The 27,073-nt window shown below is 38.5% G+C and overlaps 1 protein-coding gene across 1 annotated transcript; it reads left to right on the forward strand.

Moving 5' to 3' along the window:
* Positions 1 to 745: 745 nt before the first annotated feature.
* On the forward strand, positions 746 to 24,300 carry LOC100892121. Its single transcript, XM_003725995.3, has 4 exons — positions 746 to 2,019; positions 7,690 to 7,777; positions 9,192 to 9,267; positions 21,834 to 24,300. Exons 1-4 carry the CDS (start codon positions 1,368 to 1,370, stop codon positions 23,577 to 23,579), a joined length of 2,562 nt encoding a protein of 853 aa, XP_003726043.2. The 5' UTR covers positions 746 to 1,367; the 3' UTR covers positions 23,580 to 24,300.
* The last annotated feature ends 2,773 nt before the right edge of the window (positions 24,301 to 27,073 follow it).

Below are 27,073 nucleotides of genomic sequence, written 5' to 3' on the forward strand. Positions count from 1 at the left end.
GAGAGACGAGAAGAGAGAGAGCAGAGAGAGCGAGAGAAAGAGAGATAGAGAGAGAGAGAGAGAGAGAGACGAGAAGAGAGAAAGACGAGAAGAAAGAGAGGGAGAGAGAGAGAAAAAAAAGAGAAAGGGGAGAGATGTGAAAACATGTTTATTTTCATAAGGCTGTGTTCACATCTAATGATGATAGTAAAACATATTTTAATAAGCCTCAGAAGCCACACACTATATAGATATAGATACATGGATAGATGGATATAATTATGTATAATATATATATTTATATACAGAGATAGAGAGAGAGAGAGAGAGAGATGAAGGTGGAACGAAAAAGATGAATTTGTTCTTTTTATATTTAATGTAAACTTCTTTACTATTATGAATCGAGCCTATATTATAATAAGTATTGATATTCTATAAAAGCAGTACCATATTTGTCATTTCTTCAGACTGAACTGAAAATAAATTGGGCCTAGCCTTAATTTTGGTAGAGGTATCCTTAAAGAAAAAATACAACGAGAAAACCGACTGTTGTTTTAAATGAAAACGGGTCATGAATATGTGATCAAGAACACCAAAACGAAATGTCATCCTCATTTCAGTATTATCATGTTATCTCCTCAATTTCCTATACTAAAGATCAGGTTGCACCTATATCTCTGTCTTTGTCCAAGAGTTGAACGCTATCAAATAAAACACTTCAGGCTGGAAACAAGAAAACGAGACCCGATACGAATGCAACGAGAGCAGACGACAAAATGCATAACTTTCTGTTTGACATTCATACCCGCCCGAGCCGGCACGTCACACAGTCAGCGTCAAATCTCGCACGCAACACGCTTCACAATTAATTCGTCTTTATCTGACTGAAACATCTACATCATATCTCTTCTTGACTCTTCGCCTCACAGTCTCTCCGCCGCCCTTCTCCTCGCATCCAGTGCACCTAGCCCCCATAAAAACGGAACCCTGGAATTAGTACCCAGTTCTGGAAGGTAATCATTTATCTATGAGGAAACGTTAATCATTCGTGTATCATTTCAGTACGTGGGAGCTAACAGCGTGTGTAAAATATTCATCACGACGTAATTGGAATCTGCACCATAAATCTGCGCTTTCTCGCTCTGTCCGTTCACTTCTACCTGCGTTGTTGATACAGTCTTTCCCCGATGGTTTTGTTTAGTGCTTATTTTACCCGGACGCATAACTCTGGTGAGTGTTATCGGATATTAATATGGCTTGCGGCATAGTGGAAATATTCCAAACAGTATACCTCCTCCTTCGAGACCTGAACAATCTATTCTTCTCAGAAAGAGAAAGGTGTTTATAAACTCTGCACTCTCTCCAATCACAAAAGTTTAATCCGGGACATGGAAAGTACAAACCGCGGCACAGTACTTGGAAATAAAATAAATTGCGTGCCTTTGTCCTGGCTGTATCCTGCATCGCAAAGCAAGACAGCACATTATTTACAACGGATTTCATTGCGCTTCGAGGTCGGAGCCTTTTGCTGCATCGTTGAGTTCTGTTTCACACTTCAACGGGATGGTTACGCCGGATTAGGGGTCATATTGCTGTTCTTGTCCTCTCTCCGACGGGTTTTAAATCATGTCCAATTTAACATCAGGTCCGTAGTGTGTACCCCAGCTCAAACCTACCCGACGTCATCACCCCTTGGTCAGCCCGAACTCCCAACACCAGAACAAATGTACCCCACTACCAGTACCCCGCACGCGACCACGCCCAATGACTACACCCCTCTCTCAAACGCATCTTCTGATCCCTACACAAGCTCTGATACCTACACTTCACTGCTCGGTACATCCTCTACGCTGGTGCCAGTCAACAGCACGAGTCTCAACGCTCACACCGACACGACTACGCTTTCAGGATTCCTTAATTCCACTGAAGATGCCAATTCTATGATCATTACGTCATTGGTGACGTCATTTGACTTCAACGAAACGCTGAGTGATAATGCTACTCTTGTGGGTACACCGGTGAATGACCAAGGTAGACTAGGTGAGTCGCTTATACCATCTCAAACAAACTAACGAAACAATTGGCACATTTTACAAAAACAACAAGTTTTAGCTTGAGTTTATTGTATTCAAACTGTAGATGCACTGATGCATTGTCAAAGATATATGGTTAGGTTGAGGATTGCCACTTGCAAATGACGTATAGATTTGGTTTGGTTTAGGGTTAGGATAGGGAAGAGTGATGGGGCTTGGACGAGGCTTGAAGCTAGGAAATCGGTTATAAGGACAGTGAAAGAAATGATGTCCTGAGTATGTATCGTACAATCCACATAAAATTAGCGTAGAAATTATAGGGAGACCGTAGGGATAAACAAAAACAAAATCGAGAAAGTAGACATATATATATATAGATGCGCAGCGAAATGACGGAGGTTAGAGAAAGAGGAGGAGGGAGGAAGAGGAAGAGGAATTAAAAAAAGGAAATAAAGAAAAAAATGAGAAAAAGAAGGAAAAGAAGAAGTAAAAGAAGAAGAAGAAGAAGAAGAAGAAGAAGAAGAAGAAGAAGAAGAAGAAGAAAAAGAAGAAGAAAAGGAAGAAGGACAGGAAGAAAAATTGAGGAGAGAGAGAGAGAGACAGAGAGAGAGAGAGAGAGAGAGGGAGAGAGAGAGAGAGGGGGAGGAGGAGGAAATATATGTGAGAGGGAAAGGGGAGAAGGGAATAGAGAGAGAGAGAGAGAGAGAGAGAGATGTAGAGATAGAGATAGGGGAGATAGGATATATAAAGATGAATGTCGAGAGGAGAAAGAGGGTGAGAGTCTTGGGTAGGGGAGTAGGAAAAGGTGGGAATGGAGAAGTATAAGGAGAGAGGTGTTGCATATCAGCGATGAGCAATCCATAACCATCCTTAATTCTATAAAACGGTTAAAAAAATGTCACTCCCGATCCGTCATGCACGTTGTGAGCAGTGTGGATGATGGTTCGTATTGTCGCATTACCATTTGAATCACGGTTTCATCCATCTCCAGCTAAACTACTGTGCACCGCCATGAATACTTTTGCATTTATTATTGCTAAGCCGTATACCTTAAAGGTATCTTAACTGTGCGTGCCTCTCATCTTGTCACCTGCTGTAAAACCTATTTCCCAAGCAGAGAATCTAGAGTAGGAGGAAGGAAATAAAACAAACGGAAAGGAAAATAGTGTCTTTTGTGTAAAATCCATAAGAAAGGATTTGAGGTCAATATTTGTTATTTAATATAAGAGGCAGATGGTGACTTACCTGAAGATACTAGTACAGGAAATAAGATAGACGATGCAGAAAGATATATCGATCCAAGGATAAAGTAGTCAAGAAGAAGTTGTTGGAAAAAGGAGGGTCAGTGAGTAGAAAATTGAGGAAAAGATAGAGAGAGAGAGGAGGAGGGGGCAGAAATACAGACACAGTTAGAGGCAATGTGGGACAATGTGATAGGGTGAACAAACAAAAAGTGGGAGTAGAGACAGACGGATCGACAAACAGAGAGAGAGAGAGAGAGAGAGAGAGAGAGAGAGAGAGAGAGAGAGAGAGAGATGGGGGGGGGGGTAGAGGAGGGGGGGGACAAGTTATTAACAAAATAACCAAAAATAAAGTATGTATGGATAGACAGAAGATTTAAACTACAGACGAATTTCCTGTTCTCTATATGGACTATTCAAAGAAAGTGAAAAATGCTTCAATTTTCAATTTCAATTTATTGTCCAATATTGGAAATTTGTTTTGCTCACATACAAACGTACAAAGAATCAATATAACTTTACGTACATAATAATCATATACTATGACATAGAAATCCTTCAGAATATTGCTATACAGTAGTTTTCTTACGTTATGATAAACAAACACAAAAATTATTATAATAAATAAGCGAGTGATCGGGATGGCCCGGAAAAGTTACAAAAATAGCATTACAGAAAAAAAATAGAACGTAAAATTCAGGTAGCATTTTGATTGAAGAGCATAGATGTGACAAACACGTGAAAACAGACAAAAAGAGAATACAATTTCACAGATGAGAGGTGACAGTGAATAATGGATGTATTGGAGGATTCAGTATTTTGAGAGCTAAAAATGTTACACCGAAATATCTTAAATAAATGAAGCATTTGCTGGAAAGGTGTCATTTCTCTGTATTTGCTTCCAGCTAACGCTTCATATGATACAACCAGCTATTGCTAGAAAGCATTGCTAGAAAGTTATATTTTGACCCATTGTGAAAAAGCAGAGATTTGTGCGACGGATATATTAATAAAGACAAAATTAATATTAACTCCTTGCTAAAGAAATTATTTTTATCTTCTAAATAGTTGTTGGACCAAGGTAAACCAGTATGGATTGTATGGTTTCTCAAGGAAATCGAAGAAAAAAAACTCACGCAACTTCCTCTTTAGACAATTAAAAAAAAAAGTGTTGACAACAACTCGTGGTGAATTATAGTTCCCATTATTTTCTTTATTGCTTAAAAACATATTTGAAAAAGTTTCATGACCAGTGCCATTATCCTTATCCCATGCAGCTTTTACAGCTTCAGTAGATTCTTGAAATGCGGAGGAAAAGCAATTAGACGCTTCTCCTCAAATCACCTTTAATACTCCACATCCGTCTCGGAGATGCTAGACGATTACTGCTGAAAACCATCTCGAGAAGGAATAAATAATCAATAAAAAAAAGTATTTCAGGATAGAGTTGAGCTTTCTGATCATGTGATTACATTGAGGAAAAAGTGACTTAATGCAATATACCGGTTGACTAACAATTTCAATTTTATGGATGTCTCTTTCCTAGGGACCTAATGACGAGTTATTCCACTATTATGAAATACAATACTTGGAATCCAGTCTGCATACATTACTTGTTGCTTATCGAGCTAGCTTTCAGGCTGTCAAGAAGAACCTTTGTTAAAAAGTATGAATTAAATCTAGATATGTTAGTGAATCGTTCTATTGGGAAAGGTTGGTCACTTTGAGCATAAAATTAGTGATTACTTTAAGGTTTAGGAATCATTAAAATGATAAGAAATTGACCAATTTTCGTTGAAAAGCTCAATCACCCCTACACACGAGATTGGTATGTTGGACTATTTGGTCTAAATATTTTAGTTATTTCTCATGAAGGCATTTGAAGAGCAACCTCTTTCAGGGGACATTCTACGATGATATTCTTCCACATTATTTAAAAAAAAAGGATGCAATGAACATTTTATCTTCCGTCTTTGCCACATCTCCACATTCTCCTTATTCTTCAAATGAAGATGTAGAGAAGATGAATAATGAACGGGGGTAACGAACGGCTCTCTCAAGTGGAGGACGTTTCTTTCTTTTTCTTATCCAGACTGGCCGTCTCCAAAAAGTTTGAAACCGCAGTACGCCCCTCTCCACATTCCACCCGTCCGCCCCCTGCCCCCTCTTCGTCTGGTTCTGCCTCATATTGTTGTCAGCTGCAGACATCCATTCACCAGCAGAAACAGGGTTTACTTCATTTCAGATTTTTCCAATTTTGAAATACTTGCCTGATATGGGGCTTATGATTGTCGGCATAGTTCACTGGCATTTGGAAATTTTCCGCTTGGTTATTGAGGGCAAACATGGCGGAGTAGACGGCGCAGTGTTGGTGTAATCGACAGGCTTGTCGACAGAATGAAAGCCACGTCTTAACCGGTACACACACCCCTCATCACCTGAGAAATTAATTTACCCCCTTCATATGGGAAAAGTAATCGGATGTTATAAGTAGTACATCCCGAAGAAAAACAACACGAATTGTGATAAGAGTGTCACTTTAGATCATTGTAGCACAACTCGAAACTCACATGTCAACATACTTTACTGACACAAAGAATAACTGTATAAAGATATAAAATGTCCAACAGGCTAGAATGTTCATTTATGTCTTTGATTTAAAAAAGATTTGGTTGTGGTATCATTTAAACCTTCAAGGAATACACACCGGTTTTAGGGGCACACTTTCGCGATGGGACCGTTGTTTCTGACTCGAATAGAAGCCTTTTTTAATGTTCTCAATATCACAAGCGAGGGAGGTGAATGAGCTAAAGTTTTCATCTTTATTTTAGTCACAATGTAATTACGTCACAAAAAAATTACAAATAGACCGCCTCGCAGCACGAAAACGAGATAGCGGTTACCCAAATAGGCGTTTGGTCATTGAAAACCAGCTGCAGGCCCCAGCCAAGCCAACCCCGCTTCGTAGCCTACATGTAAGATAATACATCAAGGTTTAAAAGAATTTCCTTCCACTGACTGCTATACTTATGATTGATATCTACGGTGTTATTACACTGTTGCTCATAATGTACGGATACCTTTATTCCTGGTAGGCATAGCGTATGCGTTTTCAAAACTGTTGTTGTCTAAATGACGCTTTATATTGTATTATCACGTAAGTTCTGAGAGGATAACAACTTTATTTATGAAGAATAAACCATAATGTCACAATCATTTCATGAAAAGCTGTAAGAATTTTCCCCCAATGTTGTGGATAGCAATGTAGTTATTTGTAAAACTGTACGAGTATATATTTTAGTACGAGTAGAGTTTAGTACAGTTCCAAAATAATTGGACATTGGCATTTCCCGCGTCCCCTTGCCCCAAAATGTAATCATAGTTATTACTACCAATTGTGCTTTACGATATATTAATTTTTTGTTTAAAGAGATCCGGTAACCTTGTCTCAGATTCTGAAACAAAATCCTGAATTTAGCTCAGGCTGCAATGATAATTATAAACCTTTAGGTCAGTCAGGAACCCCATGACTTTTACAAACCTATCGCCTGCCTGAAAATCAAGATATTTATGATTGGAAATCGAAACCAAATTTTGCGTTTGCCAAACGGTTTTCATAACACTACAGTACACCATATCACAGACACTGATAACACGTAGGACCGTGCATCTCAGATTTAACATTGTTAAACGATGCCTTTAAAATATTGTAATTCAGCTTATATCTCGACCACTGCCTTTAACCAAATTGTTTGCGTGATTATATTTTATTATACGAAGCAGCAATTTGACGAAAGCCTGTTGAATTTCTTTGTCGATTCCATGTACCATTTTCCGACTTTTATATTCATGGATTTTCAATTATTATAGAAATAGGGTATATCATACTACATAAGCATTTTGAGGAAAAATTATACAATGAGTATATACAATCCTGGCAGGAAAAATTGACGAGTAATTGCGTAAGTTTTAAATTTTTATTGAGAAAATGAAGGAAAAACAATTTGAATTTTAAATGCAACTTGGATTATTTTCTCCATTCTAACACTATGGGAATACAAATTGCTGTACTTATTTTTAAACCCTCATCCATACCGAATCTAATACCCGCAATACCTCCGAGAGGTTTGTCGAAGATGATGATGTTACGTAATACACAAAGGTTTTCATCGAATTAGTCCATCTCGTTGCTAGGTTACACACTCACATGGCTATCTCACAAAAGAAAACGCGTATGGGGAGTCGACGCGAATATGAATAATCCCCTCGGGGGGGGGGGGGTGACAATGATTATCATTAATAAGTAGGTCTATAATCTTCGAAGTCCAGGAAATAAGCTTCTTATATTCAGCGCTCTTTCAAAAGCGAACCATTAATATTCTGCTTAAGTTCTTTGTTTGATCTCTTCTCTCTCTCCCCTTCTCTCTCTTTCAAAGGTTTGTCCAGAAATAATATTGTGCTTATTACATCCCTCTCCATCGTGATTGGTTGCTTTGCCTTCACTGCTCTGCTGCTCAGGATAGGGTAAGTTGAACGTCGTTAATACATCACATATAGTGTTCCATAGTGTATCCACAGTGTGCCCACTATGACTACAGTACAGTGTGGCCATAATAATAATAATAATAATATGTCTTGTTTACCCAGGGTAGCGTCATCAGTATTCATACTGTTCTCCCTGAGGGCCCTGCAATCATATTAATGTGTGTGGATATTCTGTGAACTCAGTGTGGGAGGTGTTTAAAAAAAAAAGTGGTATTTGTGTTGATGGACACAGTTTAGTCGATCACAGTATATTCTTTTAAATAGAAACAGTATAGGCATAGTGTAGTTATAGTTTGGCTACAGTGTGGCCGTTATGCGTGTCGATGTTTTGTGAACTCAGTGTGGGAGGTGTTTAAAAAAAAGTGGCAATTGTGTGGATGGACACAATTTAGTCGACCACAGTGTATTATTTTAAATAGAAACAGTATAGGCATAGTGTAGTTATAGTATGTCTACATTGTGGAATTAGTGTGGGTGAATATTCGGTAAACTTAGTGTGGGCAGTGTTTTGAAAGCATGGATACAATGGGGGTAATTGTGTACATTGACATAGTTTACACAATGTTCTCATTCACAGTGTATTTCTTTTTTAGTAACAGTAATGGTATAATGTAGTTATAGTATGGATACAATGTGGACACAGTGTGGACATAGCGTGGACATAGTGTGGACATAGTGTGGACATAGTGTGGACATAGTGTGAACACATTTTTGACACAGTGTATAGATTGTATGGTAACGAATCAGTTTCAATTAAGACACTGTGCGGACAGTATGGATACAATATGTTCATTTATAGACACCGTGTGGTCTTAATGTGGACACAGTTGGTACATGGTTAGCATACAGTGTAGAAGGTAATCAAAGTGCCTCTATATCAAAGCCAACGTGATAAAAAAAACGTACCAAAACTTGCTGTGTGTTTATATCGTGTGAACACGCTATTCCCTTCCTGTTTGAGGTGACTGTGTATCACATTGCGTTACACGGTGTGAATATTCAAATTTTGATGTTTTACAATGTATAAATCATTTAATACGTGCAAAAGACAGCACAGTTTACCATATTAAACACTCGCTACATGTTTCTAAATCGACAACACATGCCAATCAAAGTGTATACAATTAAAAAAAAATAATACACGTCCATTTACGCTTGTCGGCAAAATTTGGGAGAGTGCACAAGTGTTCCAGATTGTACATGCCCATTAAAGCATAATTAAGCAATTATGACACTAGCAAAGATTGCATTTTTAAATTTGCTAAAGATGTGTAAACAATGCCCCAAATCTATGGGTGGCACGGCTAGTACATCAAGAAAACTAAATTAGATTTGATTAGTTAATGTGGTTCTATTTATATCCATTTGTTGTGTGTTTTGGTGTACTACACAGGAGTCGGGTAATGAAAGCAAGGAAAGAGGTGGAGGAGAGAAGACGAAGGAGACGGCATGCTGTGAGAAGAAATCAGGTAAGAGCTCATGATGGCCCGCCCTCCTGCACCCCCCCCCCCCCTCCTCTCCATCCCGCGCCCTCATCCTGATGAGACCAATGGTCAACTCATAGGGCATCTTTGTTTAATATGGCAAAATTCCTTCTGGTGAAGATGTATAAATGATAATAATACGTATATAGCACGACTTTACTTCTGCAACTACGACCAATGTTACTACTAGTACTACTACCACCATTAACGCCACCACTACTACCACGAGCACGACTAATGCTGATGCTGTACTATTCTCTCTCTCTCTCTCTCTCTCTCTCTTTCTCGGTGTCTCTCTCATTCTTTTATTTCCCATATGTCTTATCTTCGATATATTATTGTAATTCTACTCAACACAAGGTTGGCATTACCTTCTGTTGGTCACGTATATACATACATACACGTCTTCAGTTTCCTATTCAATGTGGAATATGCTTAAACCAAGCAAAGCGTCGCACGTACATGACAGTATACATATACAAATGTTTCTTTGGTATGGTTACATCGTTTCTGTCCACAGAGTCGAGTCGAATAATCACCATGGATTTTTAAAACATTAAAAGGAAATCGGAGAAGATCGGAGAACCCATCAAGAAGCCTATGGTCCGTTGATAGAAGACGGGGTGAAGTCTCATGTCAGATTAGGATACAAAGAGAGAAAATGAGACAGGAAGGGAAGTATAAGATTGAAACAGGATTTTGTCGAAAAGGATGGATGGTGTCGGTCAAGGGAAAACATGGAGAAATGAGGATGAAGCTATTTGAAGTTTAAACTTGCTCAGCAGGGAGAGAGAGAGAGAGAGAGAGAGAGAGAGAGAGAGAGAGGAAGAGAGAGAGAGAGAGAGAGAGAGAGAGAGAGAGAGAGGGGGGGGGGACCGATTCATGCTCAAGCAATGATGAAGGGGATTGTTCCAGCAAATAAATATATACTTGAAGACTAAGGACTTTGAACAACGTTGCTATCAAGTCACATACATGTAGAGTGGGACTCGAATCGAAACGACGTAATAGAGAGAGAGAGAGTGCAAGTGAGAGAGAGAGAGAGATAGATAGAGAAAGAGAGATAGCAAGAGAGAAAGGGAGAAAGAGAGAGAGAGAGATAGAGAGAGAGAGAGAGAGAGAGAGAGAGAGAGAGAAAGATGGGGAGGGGGTGAGAAAAAGTCAGGCACATAGAAGGATGGGTGTTTAGTACTTGTACCTCCTATGAAAGGAATACGAGAGCCTTTAGTCTCTGCTGCTTAACGTTTGACCTATGTGGTCCAGCCAACAGGAGAGGTAATTAACAGCATACCGGCACGTATGTTGGTAAATTTCTCCTCCCCTCTTTCTTTCTTTCCCTTTTTGTTCTCTGTCTCTCTCTATATATATATATATATATCTCTCTCCCTTATTTGCCCTAACTCTTACTGTAGCTTTCATTTTTTCACTCCAACTCTACCACATTCTCATTTTCTCGAAACTTTCATTTATACTCTTTGTCTTACCATCATGCTCTATATCTCCCTTCTATAATTCCTCTCTCTCTCTCTCTCTCTCTCTCTCTCTCTCTCTCTCTCTCTCTCTCTCTCTATCTCTCTCTCTCTCTCTCTCTCTCTCTCTATATATATATATATATATACTATTTGTATTTGTCTTACTGCCTGTGTATGTCTGTGTCTCACGTTGTCCATCTCTATGTCTGTCTCTGTATGTAAGGCTATCTCTTCTCTGCCCCCCTCTCTCTCTCTCTCTCTCTCTCTCTCTCTTTCTCTCTCTCTCTCTCTCCCTCCCCCTCTCTCTCACGCTCTCTCTATCCACCTTCCTTCCATTGTCTACCCCACACCATCCCCTCGTCTGCCACACACGGCCTTGTGTTATCTATGTAGACGTCGGAAGGCATCCCAATGATGCTCGATGCAATCTTCTGGAAACGAGACACTCCATGTAAGATTATCCATACCGATGACCTCAGTTAACTATGCCAGGTCACATGCACCATGCCAGTAGTTACTGAAGAAATGTTCCGAAAATTAAGGAGGGTGTGGGCGGAGGGAGGGGAGTGTGGGGGCGATGATAAATGCGGTCAATGCCCTACGCTAATTAGAATTCGAACTTCAACCATTGACGAAACATCTATACTTAACCCTAATGCTTACCCCCAGACGTAATAATTACCGATGGCAACCATAATAAATAACCTAGTATCATAACCTAGGTCACCATCCATTTCCAGCCTAACCGCTCACGATGGCGGTTTCCTGCGTTCTAAAATTTATCTCTTTAGTTCAATGAAAAATATATACATATATCCGTATACTTGTTTGCATGCTTTGTATTATGATTATTGTATAATATTATTATACTTGATTTACTATTTATTGTATAACCTTGTATTTGTTATTATAACGCAGAAATATAAGCAATCAAACAAAAAGTACTCTTACGGAAAAACAATAGACCGCTAGCCTCAGGGGTACGGTGGGTGTAGATGGTTTGCAGTTTGCGAAAACTATACAGAGGGTTTGAAATATGAGACTATTAAATATTGTAGTCCACAGACCTGACATATTGACAAAGTTAGTCGCTGCTCAATGCTTCATTGAAGTGAAGTGTTACAGTATCAAGAGTATGTGCCTGCGGATAATGGACGTATGAAGATGAAAGAAAACGTTGGTTGCTTTGTCACGTATGCTAATTTAGCCACGCAGGTTGATTAAGGGTGTATCTCGCTGAGCAGCGAATGCTTGCGAACATAGCGAAATTGGGATTTTGCCAGGGTCCGCAAAAGGTTGCAAAAGGATCGTTAAAGGTCGAAAGAAAGTTCACAAACAGTTTTACTCGTCTTTGAAAAAAAGGTCATCGGTGCCCCTATTAAAATCGCAGTCTCTTGTTTAAACTTCCAGTCTGTAAAATCCCATTATATAGAATGCTTAGAGAGCATCCATATTGCATGACTATTGGTTCAAAATACCTGGGAGTCTCCCCCCCCCCCCTCGAAATACCAATTCATGACCAGAACGAATGATTCACGCGAAGTTCTGGGAGAGAAGTATTTTTTTCGGAAATGACACCATTTCATGATCTGCTGTAGATGTTGACATGGGGTCGTTTCATGAAACAATTAGTCGGTGGTTGTCACCAACTAATATCATGTTCAGCGACAATTTTTTTGTCACCGACTAATTTCCAGGCCTGTGATTGGTCAAATTTAGTCAGCGCTGGCTAAATTGTCGGTGAACATGATATCAGTCGGTGAAAACCCCCGACTAATTGTTTCATGATACGCCCCCAGTTGTCATTTGGAGCCGAATGAGGATCGAATAACTAAATGTGATGAAAAGCGCGCTTCCTACGGGGGTGGGTGCAGGGAGGGGGAGTTTCCCCCCTCCTGCGCGAAGCGCGGAAGCTTTGAAAGAAGACGATTCGGTGTACCTTTCTCGACTCGCAATCCTTGTCTGAATTCAGTCCGCCCCTCCTGCGCATAGCGCGAAAGCTTTGACGTATTATTAGACAAAGAAGATGATTCGTTGTACCTTTCTCGACTCTTCATCCTTATCTGTATTCAGTTTCCTCCCCTCCCGCGCAAAACTTTGAAGTTTCATTAAATTATTAGAGAAAGAAGACGACTCAAAGTAGCGTTCTCGACTTCTTAATCCTTGTCTGATTTCTGTTCCCCCCCCCCTCTTGCGCGAAGCTTTGACGTTTTATTAAAATATTAGAGAAAGAAGACAATTCATTGTACCTTTCTCGACTTCTTAATCCTTGTCTGATTTCTGTTCCCTCCCCCCCCCCCTCTTGCGCGAAGCTTTGACGTTTCATTAAATTATTAGAGAAAGAAGACAATTCGTTGCACCTTTCTCGACTCTTAATCCTTGTCTGGATTCAGTCTCCCCCTCCCTCCTCCTGCGCGAAGCGCGGAAGCTTTGACGTATTATTAGACAAAGAAGACGATTCGTTGTACCTTTCCCGACTCTTAATCATTAATTTAAACTCAGTTTCCCCCTTTACGCGCGAAGCGCGGAAGCTTTCACATTTCACGTTGTACTGTTCTCGACTCCTTTTCCCTTTTTCTTTCTACGTCCTCTTACTTTTTTTCTTCTCTTTCTCTCTCTCTTTTTTTTGGCCGGCGTTTTGTGGGGGGGGGCGACCGCCCCCACCGCCCCCCCCCCCTCCCCTGGCTACGCGCCTGTGTGATGACGATGCTGAATATATACTCTTACAAATAACACTCTCTGCTGAAGAGTCTCATAACTCATGCAAGGAACAAATCCTACCACTGGAGGTTGTTTCCGGTGATGCTGACGCCGGATGATAAGTATCAAGTATCAAGTTTATTTGCCTTCCAGAAAACACATGTGACAAAATATAATAGGGTATATTCGTAACAGTACAATGTAGAATAAAGTAGCGAAGATTAGATAAACCCGGCCAGAAGGGAGATACATGTAACACGGGGGTGAAATGGCGTTGTAAAATTCCCCTCTATGTACATGTGAATAGTAAAGGACAGATGCACACAAGTATTACATGCATTTGTGAAAGGTTTTGAATGTTGTATTGCTACGTGTATTATTAACAAAGGACATGTGTTTATCAGACATTTCATAACTGCAGTCTGCGCATGAGCAAGATAAACGTCATTCGTACTCGTACCACCCTGTGACATCCGTGAAGACACCAAATACTTGATACGTGTTCACGAATGTCTTGAAGTCGTGATTCATTTGTGGACACGTTATGCATCAGACGTTATATTAATGGATATTTTCTTTTCAAAATTGGGGGGGGGGGGGGGGGAGAGGTTCATTGCCTACCTTACTAAATACATAATATATAGAGGGCATTATTGTATTAGGCGGAAAAGAACCACACAAAAAATAAACAGATCAGCGGAGAATTCAAGTAAAATTTGATTGATAAACAAATAATTATAAGTTGATGACTACCAAAACATCAAGCTTTCCTTGTTATTGGGTTTTAATATGAACCTAGAGGTATACATAATGTGCCTTTTCCGGTTTTTGATGAAGCAATGGATGTATTTGAAACTAAATTTCAGTGAAAAAAATATTCATAGCTGTTAGCATGAGTTGTTTTGGATCGAACATAACCTTAAAACATTTTTTGTGAATTATTCGAATCACTTCGATTTTTAAATGCCCCTTTGTGTCATATTTTTTATTAACAAAGAGATCTCAACGATAGGGTACAACTCCCTTTAATACATATGCTTCACGAAGGTTGTGAAAAGGCACGGAGGCATCTTGTGTTTTCTTATTGGCACCTCCTCTGCAAAGGAAATTAGATGTAACGCTCTCCTAAAGGTTTGACCTTTGGCATGCTTTCCAGTAGTAGAAGAAAACTCTTAAAGGCATCAAAAAATTTGCTCTTCAAAATGATCGTGAAGTGCCTCAAAAAAGTAAAAATATTTGAGCGACCGGTTTTTTCATACTCATTTCCCCAATAAACTAGAGTGTTATAAAAACCGTTGGGAACACGGTTTTTGAAATTTCGAATTCCAGTCATAAATATCTGATAATCAGACAGGCGATCGGCTTGAAAAAAAGTTATGGGATTCTTGACTGAACTAAAGGTTTATACTGTAATTACAATTGCAGCATGAGCTTTATCCAGGATTTTGTTTAGAATCCGAGGCAAAGATACCCAAATCTCTTTAACGAGAAGATTGAGTTCTTGTAAATGGTAAAGATGGAAAGTAAGTTTTGAGTTTCTTATTTTCTCTTTTAATAGCAGTTTTGTTTGAATATCATAGTAGGAATGTCGGCTGGTGAGGACATGCCCTCATATTAAAAGAAAAATCCGCAAGGTTTGGACCAAAAAGTACGTTTGTTTGTAGTCCTATACTACCCATATGTACGTGTGATATTTAGTAAGATCGAGTCAGTTTCTTGTTACTTCAAGGGGGTGTTTCACAAAGACCCTATAAGTTGAACTTATCTCTAAGTTGGACTTAACAATAATTATGGAAAGCCGTTAGAATCTATGAAAATATTTTGTTAAAGTTATTTTAAAAGGCATAAAATGTTGATTCAAATCATTTATATCTTGTATTATCAAGGAGATTTCATGTTCTTGATGTGGAATTTATGAAAAGTCTAAAATACTAGAATTTTTGCTTTTGAATACATTTTCTTTTCAGACATGGCTCTCCATAATGTTTAAGTCCAACTTAAAGTTAAGTTCGACTTAGGATCTTTGTGAAACAACCCCCGTCCCCCAGATTATTCAAAACCTTCATAATACTTCATAATCAACCTCCTTTTGCCTATCAAACAAAGTCGTGGGTAAAATGAGGAAAGACGATCATGTAGGCCTAGTGGGAATTAATCAGGTAAAATAACAAACATACAATCATGCAGAATGCAGCGTTTGGTTCTAAAACACCAACAAAAATTGGTTCTTCATTCTGGCAGACTAACTGATTTATATCGTTATCACTCTTTAAACTTTAATTTTTGGTATGGTACAAGAATGTAATTATTTTCCATCATCAAAGATGAAATGTAATTCTTTTTTCTGGTTGAAACCCAATACAGTCATGTTAAATTAATGATTTGGGGTAATGGTTTGCCACTATTGGGATAGAGAAAACTGAGAATGTAAGCTATTACATTATTTTCTACCTCTTCCACGTGAGGATGAAGGCACTTCACTTCAGCTTATTGTCCTTATTTCTGTTGTTCTGTATATCACAATGTGATCTGATGCCCAGTACTCAATGTGATATTTCAAGAAAATGTTGGTTTAACACTGGTATTGTGATATCAGTGTGAAAGCAACAAATTATTGGGAATAGTTGTCAGTATCGTCAGCAAAATTAATCGCGTATGTGGTTTGGGGATAAATAGAATAATAAAACAAATTTACTCCGTCTCGGTGGGAACAAAAATCACAAAGTGCGAAACGCACGTCACAAAAATATGAGTAGGCCTACATGGAACTACACACTCTAATGTCATACAAATGATCAAAGGTAAAAAGGAGTAGAATAATAAATAGTATAACAGACACCCGATTCCATTAAGTAGAGTCTCTAAGGAGAGTCTTTGAATAACGCATACATTTGAACAATAAAACAAGTATATCTGCATAACTGAGGCGCTAAGACAGCAGGAAATCCCATTTAGCCTTTAAAACCACGGTAAATTGCATTATTTGCAAGCTTTTCAAAATAATCGCAGATACTACAGCGAGGGGTGTTTCCGTAAACTAAGCACTTATCCCTAGAGGCGAAAGGCAAACATACTTGAGACATTACACAATTTATATGGACGAAATAATAGAAATACTTAAGTAACGCTTGTATTTTGTTATCAAATCCTACACCACTTATTTCATAATCCCATCTGAGTAGTTGCAGACACTTTGCGATGACGTCATTATATCAAATCGACGATTATAGAGTAGATATCGTCCTATTTACAATATAGTACACGTCATTAAAGGAAAATAGTGAATAGTCGTTTAAAGTCCAAAGGGGTAAAAACGGATTTACCAATACAGGAGTAGATAGAACACATATAAAGGTTGGTAAAAACAGATGGACAATGTTTTGGATCCACTTGAAAAATTCAGATCAAAAATTGTACTTCATTTGTCAATTTTGGACATACGGTAGTACGTGGATTGAACCAAATATCATCAGCCATGTATGGTAGATAAACATCAAATGTATTCTAAGAAAATAACCTTGATTAAAAAGTTTTGGGAGAAAGAAAGTTTCAGAAGAGATACTGACACTAATGTAGAAATATTGATTTTGTTTACCTTGATTGCAGAAGTCGAGTCCTGCGAATTCCGTCAAAATGCAATTAAGAAACTTGGAAAGATTTGAACGTTGGGCGAAGTCAATCGATAATGATAAGGAGTAGGGCTAGTATTGATTTTTAATTGAATTGTCGGATGTTTACAGATTAATAAACGAGATGTATAACCCAAGTTCAAGTGACCCGAAATTTCCTATTGCTGTATGCCTGGGTCCCGTTTCACAAATCCTTTCTTCAATGACAAATGACAGAAATCAGTGACAAATCTGCTGATAACCAATCGGAAGCAAGGATTTCAGTAGCTTATAACAACAACTGTCATTTGTCACTGATGGTAAGTTTGTGAAACGCCCCCTTGAGTACCGAAGTTTGACGTAATACTGGCCAAGACATCACGGTTACTGGTTACAATGAATTTAGGGCTAAACAATGGGGTGGTGATCGCGCAGGCGCCAAGCCCTGAATTTGCTCTGGACATAAACGGATATGATGTAAGCGAATTGCTACATTTGATCCCTTGATTTTAACCGAAAGCACTTTAATACGATCAATATACTATAATACCTTTTAAAAATGTTACACGATGAAATTTACAACGAAATGTAAATGAAGCAACTGATAATAGGCGTTGACGAAAAACAGAATCTTAACCGTAAAGAGTGATTTTAGATTATGTCGAAAATACAGACCTTGGAAGAAAAAAATAATTAAATCCGACGCGAGATCTAAGTAATGTGGAGACGATAGGTAAATGTAAACTTCAATCTAACTTCTTTTGTCAACATTGACTTTAGACCCTCTTAAACCCTGCGCTGGGTTCAGATTTCAGGAGAATACATAACTATTGGGTTGTTATAAACATATCTGATATCTTTAGCATCTTGTTTAGAATTCACCAGATTGCGTCATGCTCTTCTACATATTGCCTTATTACAATGAAGTTTGACGTTGATATACTTAGCCCTTTAAAATTAAGTACCTTAATAATGTAAGGAAGCTCTATGTCACTTGAACTCAGGTGACCGTCCCACAATATTAATGGCAGATGAGTGTGTTCTCGATCGAGGGAATGCGTGTTAGTCTTTGATTGAGAACTAGTTTTTGAGAACATGGAGCTTTGTAGCTATATGTTATGAACTGTATTAAAAACTGTATTGTAGTAAACAAATTGCACAAGTAGTAGGATTAGTTAAGGAGAGGAAAATAAAACACTTTGATCATGTTCAAAGGCACCAAATCCTCTTAAAGGATGTATTGGAAGGAAGAGTAGAAGGAAGTAGACCTAGAGGGAGATCTAGACTCAACTGGGAAGAGAATGTCTAGAACTGGAGTGTGGACTAAAACTGCAAGAGTGCACCAGAATGGCAGAAGATAGAATGAAATGGAGAGATGTTGCAATCAACCTCCGAACCGGGAGAAGATACTTTATAGATAGTATTAAAAATTATCACATGCTTATCATGAACATTAATGTAGATCAGAGGATGGTGACATAATTTCCATGAAAAATGGTATCATACGGTTATATTATTCGAAATTGTAAAATAATTACTAGGGATAGTCGCGATGAAGCATTACTGCAAAAAGTATTATATCTATAGAAGTGACTAAACATGTCTGAATATAATTGATAAGAAATTACATGTACTTTTTTTTAAAGAGGGGGGGGGGGGCAGTTTGGTTTACATCACTATATGTGTCTGTTTTTCTTCAAACCCCATTAGTTGATCAACTTTCCGATGTTTCTTCTGTTCAGTTTGTTTTGGTGCTTCAGTGGCGTAGCCCTAAAACATTTGGTCAATTCCCCAGCATCGAATGGCACAGAATAAGAAATAATATAGAAACAAATAATGTAAGCAAGAATGAAGAGAAAAAGGAAGGGAGTGATGAAAGACAAACTAAAAACACAAAACCCCTTGTCACACCTGTCCCTCACCTGATGCCCCTATTCTCTCATATTTCATCCACTAAAGTAAGTCTGGTAGGACCCCATATGGTACAACCCGGCGGGGTGGGGCGGGGCTTAAAATGCCAATTATATTACGAAGACAGGTGATGATGTATGAATTGGTACTGTTGAAGTGCTCCGACATTAAATCTTGTTCCGGTTACAATTCTTCTTGGCTTTCAATAATTCCGCCAACCATAGGCTTCGGGTTAAAATGGCAATTAGGTTTTACTTTTAGGCTCGGTTTAGAATTAGGGTGGAGTTAGGGTTAAGTATAGTAGGGTCCAGCATTGAAGTTAGGAATTCCGTTGATGTAGCAAATTACTGATGACATTTTTGGTATAGGAGCTTGTATCGTACAAACCAGTGTTCAAGGCTGCTAAAGGCTTGTTTCATAAAAATGATCATTTGTCACACCTGGATGAGCGAGCGTATTTAGATAACTCGAGTAGCGGGTAAAACATACATGGCAATTAAGCAGACTCATCTCAGCGATTTACCTCTCCGTTCTGAGTGCGCAATTAATGAGAGGATGTCATTTCGCTAAGTGCTTGTCTCTATTCGAAGTGGAGTCATTATCTATGCTTTGATATTATACGATGGGCGTGGGGAGGAGGGGGGGGGGGGACTACAGAAAGCTTTTATGGAACTGAAAGTAAACATCCTATTAATATTAAACACCATTTTCACATTACATATCGCTTCGTATTGACGTCACACTTACGTAAACTCGGATTTTGTAGGTTGCGATAAAGAGAATGATGTTAAAGGATTGAATCGCCTTATATTTGTATTTGCAAGCGCTATGGTACTTATTGTTTTTAGCGCTCCTAAATATGCCATATTATTATTAATATTATTATTATATTATTAAGTCCCTCACTATAAAAAAAGGTGTCGGTAAAATAAAAAAGGGAATAGTCATTAACATACAGCTAAGTATACATTTTTAAAAAAATAGTATTTGTTTGATAGCCTGATTAACAAACAATGTTCCGTGTGTAACTTGCGTTACCAAGTCACGTGTCCCGCCAACATGACCAAGGCACAGATTGAAAAGGCGCTGCTTACCGGTCAATTTGTATGGTTGCCATGGATACCGTGTCTACAGTCATTCTTTTAATTGTGTTTACCAGGGAGTAACGCCTGTTTTGCCTGTTATGGATTATCTTTCCCAGTAAAATCTTTTTTTTTTCATTGCTGAAAATGTGCATTTCTGTATTTATTTTTTCATCGCGTAACACACCCACTCTAAGATGCTTTTAGTGTAGAGAATAACAGCAGTTAAATGTTTGAGATTGAAACGGCCAAGTACTAATCCAGGTTCTTTTAGTTTGTTTGGGTAAAAACATTTACATTAATATTACTAAGAGTAGTGTTTATTAAAACACGGTGGTCATAAATTAATTGACATATTTCATGCGAGTGTATATAACATCACGCTTATCTAGACAAAATGAGAAATATAAGTTAACATATTGTGATAAATCCATATTTTAGTTGTAATACAAGATAAAAACAAATCAAGGTAAAAAATAGGGAAACGAGGACACTGCGGACACCTTATTTGTGTAACATCTCTTGAAAATATTATTTCAAGCCTCGACATGCAAAACGAGGAGGGTTTCCTCACCCTTACTGTTAGATTCATATTTTTCTGATCCCATTATTTTAGACTGTGGGCTGAATGTTCAACACTCCTGTTTGTTGTCTTGACGACGGGTTTTTTCATATTTTCTGTTCTCCCAATCATAACCTTGCGAATGTCATCTTTTCCAATAAAAATCAACTGTGTCTCCAATAAGATGGAGCGATTTATCCGCAGCATACATTTTTCCCCCTCAGATTTCGAGATAATTAACTTTCGCTTGCCATTTTCTGAATTTGTTTCGTCGCAATTGAATCGTCATTTTGTCCCTGGCTTGAGTATTCTTTAAACATGAATGGCAGGGGCGGATCTAGCTTTTTGCCAAGGAAGGGAAGGGAGGGGGAGGGTTGACGCGCTGTTTTACTGTTTTACTTTTTTTCTCCTTTTTCAACTTCTTCCCCTCCCCCCCCCCTTTTTTTTCACTTAGCCGCCCAAGGGTGGGGGGGGGGGGGTAAACCGCCGAACCCCCTTTATCTGCCCCTGATGGGATAACGATAAGTTGCATTTGAGAGCGATATGTAGGGGTAAAAAAAGTGGCCAAAGCTCACCTTACGACCGTACAATGACTAGACTGGAATAAATTGCAATAGAATGAGAGCCATATAATTGTTGTGAACGGTTATAATTATGAACAGTATACAATCATTTCGCCTAACATGGGAAATTACATTGTTTATGCATGATGCATATGTGCATAGGATGCATAGGATGCATAGGATTTGTGCATGTACGTAAATGTGTATGATTATTTTTATTAATACATCCTTTTCCTTTTTATGAACACATTGATGATTTTATTTCTTCAAAGATTTGTCTTCTTTCATTATAATGCTTTAACGCTTAAGCTTTTTTATTTTTATTTTTTCATTTTAGTAAAGAAAAAAAGTTACATGGTATTGTATTATTTTGTTGTATATATGTAAATACAAAACAAACAAGTTTTACATTCATATGTAAAAACAAATTAACAGAAAAAAATCTTGCCAAAGAATGGAACTAGGCTCGACTAGCACTTGTGCTAACTTCTAGTTCCCATTGACAACTTCACCTAAACATAGTATAAGGGTTAGATCCGCACATTACCGATGAAAGTACAACGATTGGCATCACTGAGGTAGTAGGTATTGACGAAAAAGCTCTTCCTCCTCATAATAATGTTCCCTTCCTTCTTTCTTTTCATTCTCTGCAGGGAAAACGTTCTCCTCAAATCACCATCAAACAGATTCGAGTACGAATAGAACCTGATAAAAGAGGGAAGCGTACCAACAAAGCTTCGACTAAACAAATCAGGGCGCAACCGAATCGACTGAGCCTCCGGCAGCGCCAGGAAAGAGAAGCAGAGACGTCTTTCATCACCGCACCTGAGATTTCCACAAAAAGGACAGATGGTGCCCTGGTGAAGATTGCTGCCTGCACAACCGATGTTGCGCTCGGTAAGGCGACAGTTTCCACGCTCAAAGGAGACTCTTTCACATCAGAAACAGAACTTCTTGAAGTGTTGGATCGGCAGAAACGTAAGCATCGGGAAAACGAATATGACAATCCGATCATGAATGTGAAAGACCCTGACGAGGACCACAAACGTGCTCGAAGAGTAAGTACAGAAACAGAGACCCCGTTAACATCAGACACTAGTAATGTCCCAAGCTGGAACAATTCACCGCTCCATGCTATCAGCGGTAGGAAAATGAGACGAAGCTCGTCTCCTGAAAGAACTTTGTTACCTAGCAACACTGGAGAACGGAGTGATGTCTTTCGGGAAAGCTCGGAATCAGGTAGTAATGGGGAGGTGCACCGCCGAATCAAACTGATGCGTATGCATGGACGGAGAAACAGTGGCAATACCTCTAAGGATTCTGGATACGCCGGAGGGAGTTTTGCCTCTCAAGACAGTTCACGCAATCTTCTAGCGTACAGAGATCTACGAGAGGATCAACATAAGCGTGAGAAAGTTAGTGTGACGAAGGACGCTGAAAGCACAAGAGATACTACACCCGTTATTTTTGAACTGGAGAGTGAAACAGCACCTCTGGTTCGTCTCAACAGAACCCAACCAACAAATCCTCAACAGTCGAGGCGATATAGTCTTCAGGTACCTCCGCAACATTCGTATTACCATAACAATGTAACGCGTACTAGAAGCCAACCATACACTCCTCAGCAGGTCCGACCTATCAAGGGCATTATTGGGTCATCTATAAGAGGGAGAAGACCTCCGCTAGAATTCTTCCCCCGAGATATACCGGGGCACGACAGATATAATGAATATCCATACATAGTTGATTGCCCGCCGCTCTACTACAAAGACTCTTACTTCAATTTCAACGAGCAGTTGCAACAACCTGCAAGATCACATCGAAGGACCAACAACCCGCTCTATCGTCTCCCTCCGCAAGAATTTCAACAGTACTCCCCAAATCTCTTCCCATCTCTTTCTTCCTTTCCGACGACACCGCCGCTTCATCAAGTAGCTCACGATGACCGGGCGCGATTCGTAAAACGCAGAACGACCTCAACCCAGACACCAACGGACAACAGCCCAGAGACTCCTCCGGCAAGCCCGCCCTCTTCACCATCCATCATCAGATGGTATAAAGAAGGACGATCGTACGTCCTTATGCCGCGTGATGACATGGGTCTAGATTACATCGGCCCGGTATACTTAGCGGAATCTATGAGTGAGAGTGACCAAAGCCTCTCTGAACCGTTGGATATAACCCTGATATCAAACACTGAGAAAGATCTACGACGTGTACAACCCAGAGGGAGAAGTGATGTTGACTCTGAAACAGAGAGCGAGAGGACGGGTGGGTTGGCTTCGACTGATGATGAAGAAGGCACAAAGGCGTCATCAAAAGATGAGGACAGTGTCAAAGATGAAAGTGCACTGCTCTTAGATGCTACGACCGATTGGATTCATGACACCAAATTGTGAAGATTTTTTTTTTTAATAATTTTATTTCTGAACAGAAAAAAAGTTATACTTACTCATGCTTTCAGTTGAGCTATCATATTATAGTTTTTTTCTTTATAACAAACTCGTTATGACCAGGGAATTTACCATGTTGCATTGAATTCATATTATATGAATGAACCGATGTAAACAAAATTACCTTGTAACAAATTTACATTGTATAGTAGAGGAGGGCTTTTTTTTTTGGGTAACGAGGTGCCAATGTCGTAATATAAATGATATTCTTGCCATTTATTATAATAAGATCGATCACGATATGCAAATTTAATATTACCCAAGTTTATACCGTATAGGCCTATACATTTGAACTACACTTCTGGCAAGGGCCGAAATGTAGTGAATAAAGAAATATTTGATGGCTTACGGACCTATCATACCCGGATGCGACCAACTTTCGAGATGAAGAGCGCCAAGGTCTCATCCGGTAGCTGTTGAAGATTCTAGGAGTCCCTATAGTTTGTTCTGATCGGAAAGAAATCTTGCAATTTATTTACACGAGTTTCTGTTCATTGATTCTAGTAACTAATGAGTAATATAACTACACCTACATTTTTTAGAAAGATCATAATGTGATGATGAAAACTTGCAACTACGCGCCATTTTCTAGTAATAATGGACAACAAAGCCTCAATCGTAAATACATGGTATGTAATGCATACATAATATATAATAAAGATAATAATATTATAAGTAATGATTATGATAATTATTATAATGATAATAATTATATGTATTTTGTTTGTTAAATGATAATATAAAATCTTTTAATAATAGTACTAATGCTAATTCTGAGCTCAAGCTGTAGTACATGAGATGGTTAAGTTTTGGAGTATACCTCAGAGCACTCCCGGCTATTTTACCGCAAGACGGTAAGATTTGACACCAGTGGCGTGACTATGAAGGGCGATGATGGGGGCGCTCGGGGGTCCGTGTCACCTTCAACTGAATTGGAAATTGGGGGGGGGGGGACACTAAAATAATAAAAGGAGCAAGCCTACAAGGACGGTGAAATAAAAGAAGACAAGACAACCCCGCCTCAACCACTTTGATACCCAGTATTTCATTTTCCGTGTTCGAAGCCCTCCAAGCTATGCCTTGAATCAAAACAATTTTATTTAATTTCCCCGTATGGCGTGAGTTAATGCGACAGGAAATGACATCTTTCATAAGTTCTCACCCTTTGTATTTGGAATGCTCTAACTCAATGGAGTATGAAATTGAAATTTCAGCAATGTACACACAAATCACATTAAAGGAAATTCAATCTAATTGTTCTTCTCACAACTTCGTCTGTCTTTCTTTCGCCTCTCTTGATATTAGGAGGATAAGTGGGGAATGGGTGGGGGGTAAGCCGGGTAGACAAACATTGTAGTTACGTTCATTTATTTCTTTTAAGAAGAAGAAGCAAAAGAAGAAAATAAGGGAAATTAAACATGAAAAACAAGGTACAACTGATATATTAACATCATATTGTACGTAACTATAAAAGTAAATAAAAGCATATTCTGTACATTGTATATACATGTTTTCTCAACTAACTCTATCCAATACTCCCCCTGTTTATTTTGTTTTTGTATTATGATTAACACAAACGTCTCAGGTAAAATAAAACACAACTTAAGTCTTTGATATCATATGCATTAAAGGATGATATGCATTGCTGGTTCAGTTTAATACTTGTGATAAGATCCGTGTATGTATACTTTATTTTATGATTATGATATTAATCGTTCACTCAATTAAAAATATAAAAATGACTTTAGTATGTCTCTCTCCCTCTCTCTCTCTCTCTCTCTCTCTCTCTCTCCCTCTCCCTCTCTGTCTGTCTGTCTCTCTGTCTCTGTCTCTGTCTCTCTCTCTCTCTCTCTCTCTTTCTCTCTTTTCAGCCTCTACCTATCATTCTTCTCTTCTCTTTGCTGTACTTTTGCTCCACCAGGTACACCCTAGTTTATGTATTTTGCTTTTTCATCTCCTTAATTGTGAGGGTTCACAAGGCATGACGCTTATATTAGCTTATCATGGAGCCCTGGCCAGTTCTGTTTGAAATAAGTTCATATTTCTTCATTATGTTTTAGTGTATACTGAATATATTTTGTATTCAGAACTCAAAAATAAATGAAATTAAAATGTAGAGTGATTTTAATGAAAATCGAAGATCGTGATTCTATCTAAAATAATCGCACTAGCTTTAACTGTATTATGTCATTAATTTCAATTTGCCACTTTCATTTAATAATGGATGGATTTCACCTTTTATATTCTTTAATAATGTATGGCTCACCGTATATGTGGTTTGCAACACCTGTAGGTGGTATATTGAATATTGTTATTATCCTAAGCACTGTTTTTAATACATTGTTTGAGAACAAAAAAATAATTGTCATCATTTTGTTGGTTATCAGGAACTGAGACTATTAAAACCAAGACATCTGATGATATCAAATTTCTTGACATCTTGACATTAACAGTCTGCTTAATGCTTGCTTTGACACATGAAGCATCCTTTATTTCTACTTCTTTCTTTCTTTCTTTCTTTCATCCATTCTTCTCCTGCTTTCTTCATCCTCCTTTTTCTCCGTGTTGTCGTTGTTGATGCTGATGTTCTGGTTGTTGTTATTGTTATGGTGGTGGTGGTGATGGTGGTGGTGGTGATGGTGGTGGTGGTGGTGGTGGTTCTTCTTCTTATATCACTACTGTAATTCCTCCTCCTCCTCCCCATTCCCCTCCTCCTTCTCCTCCTCATCTACTACTACTACTACTACTACTACTACTACTACTACTACTACTACTACTACTACTACTACTACTACTACTACGAATACTACTACTACTACTATTACTACTATTTTTCATCTCCTTCTGCTGAAATGACTCCGTTTTGTCGCCTTTGTCTTTCATGTTTTCTCTTTTATTTTCCCATTTCGTCTTTGCTGTCTTCCTTTTCTATCCATTCATTCAGGGTGTACAATTATCATCCCCTTTCGTGAAAGACTGTTTATACTGAAAGGACTTGAAGAATTGGCATGCGTCCTATTCCATCACTTAATTAAAACATAGAGATTAATCAATACAGTAATTCAACGGAGATCGTGTACACTTTTATTTTGCAAAAGGAAAACTCAAGGATTTCTTTGTACTGCTAGTCCGATACCTTTTTTATTTCGTTCTACCATGTACTCTTTTTCTGATGCAACCATCCACTGTCACATAAAGAGCGGGAAAAGAAAGAAAAGGTAATAGGGCATCAGGTAGGAAGAAAAATTGAGTGATATCGCGTGTTATGAGAGAGAGAGAGAGAGAGAGAGAGAGAGTGAAAAAGAGAGGGAAAGTGAGACAGAGAGAGAGAGGAGACACAAAGAGATAACTTATCTCTTTGTAAGAGAAAGGAGGAATATATAGAAGGAAGATAAATGCCTCGATATAATATATATAAAATATAAATAAATATAATGTAT

Source organism: Strongylocentrotus purpuratus, unplaced genomic scaffold, assembly GCF_000002235.5.
Source record: "Strongylocentrotus purpuratus isolate Spur 01 unplaced genomic scaffold, Spur_5.0 spur5_scaffold_16, whole genome shotgun sequence".
Classification (NCBI taxonomy): domain Eukaryota; kingdom Metazoa; phylum Echinodermata; class Echinoidea; order Camarodonta; family Strongylocentrotidae; genus Strongylocentrotus; species Strongylocentrotus purpuratus.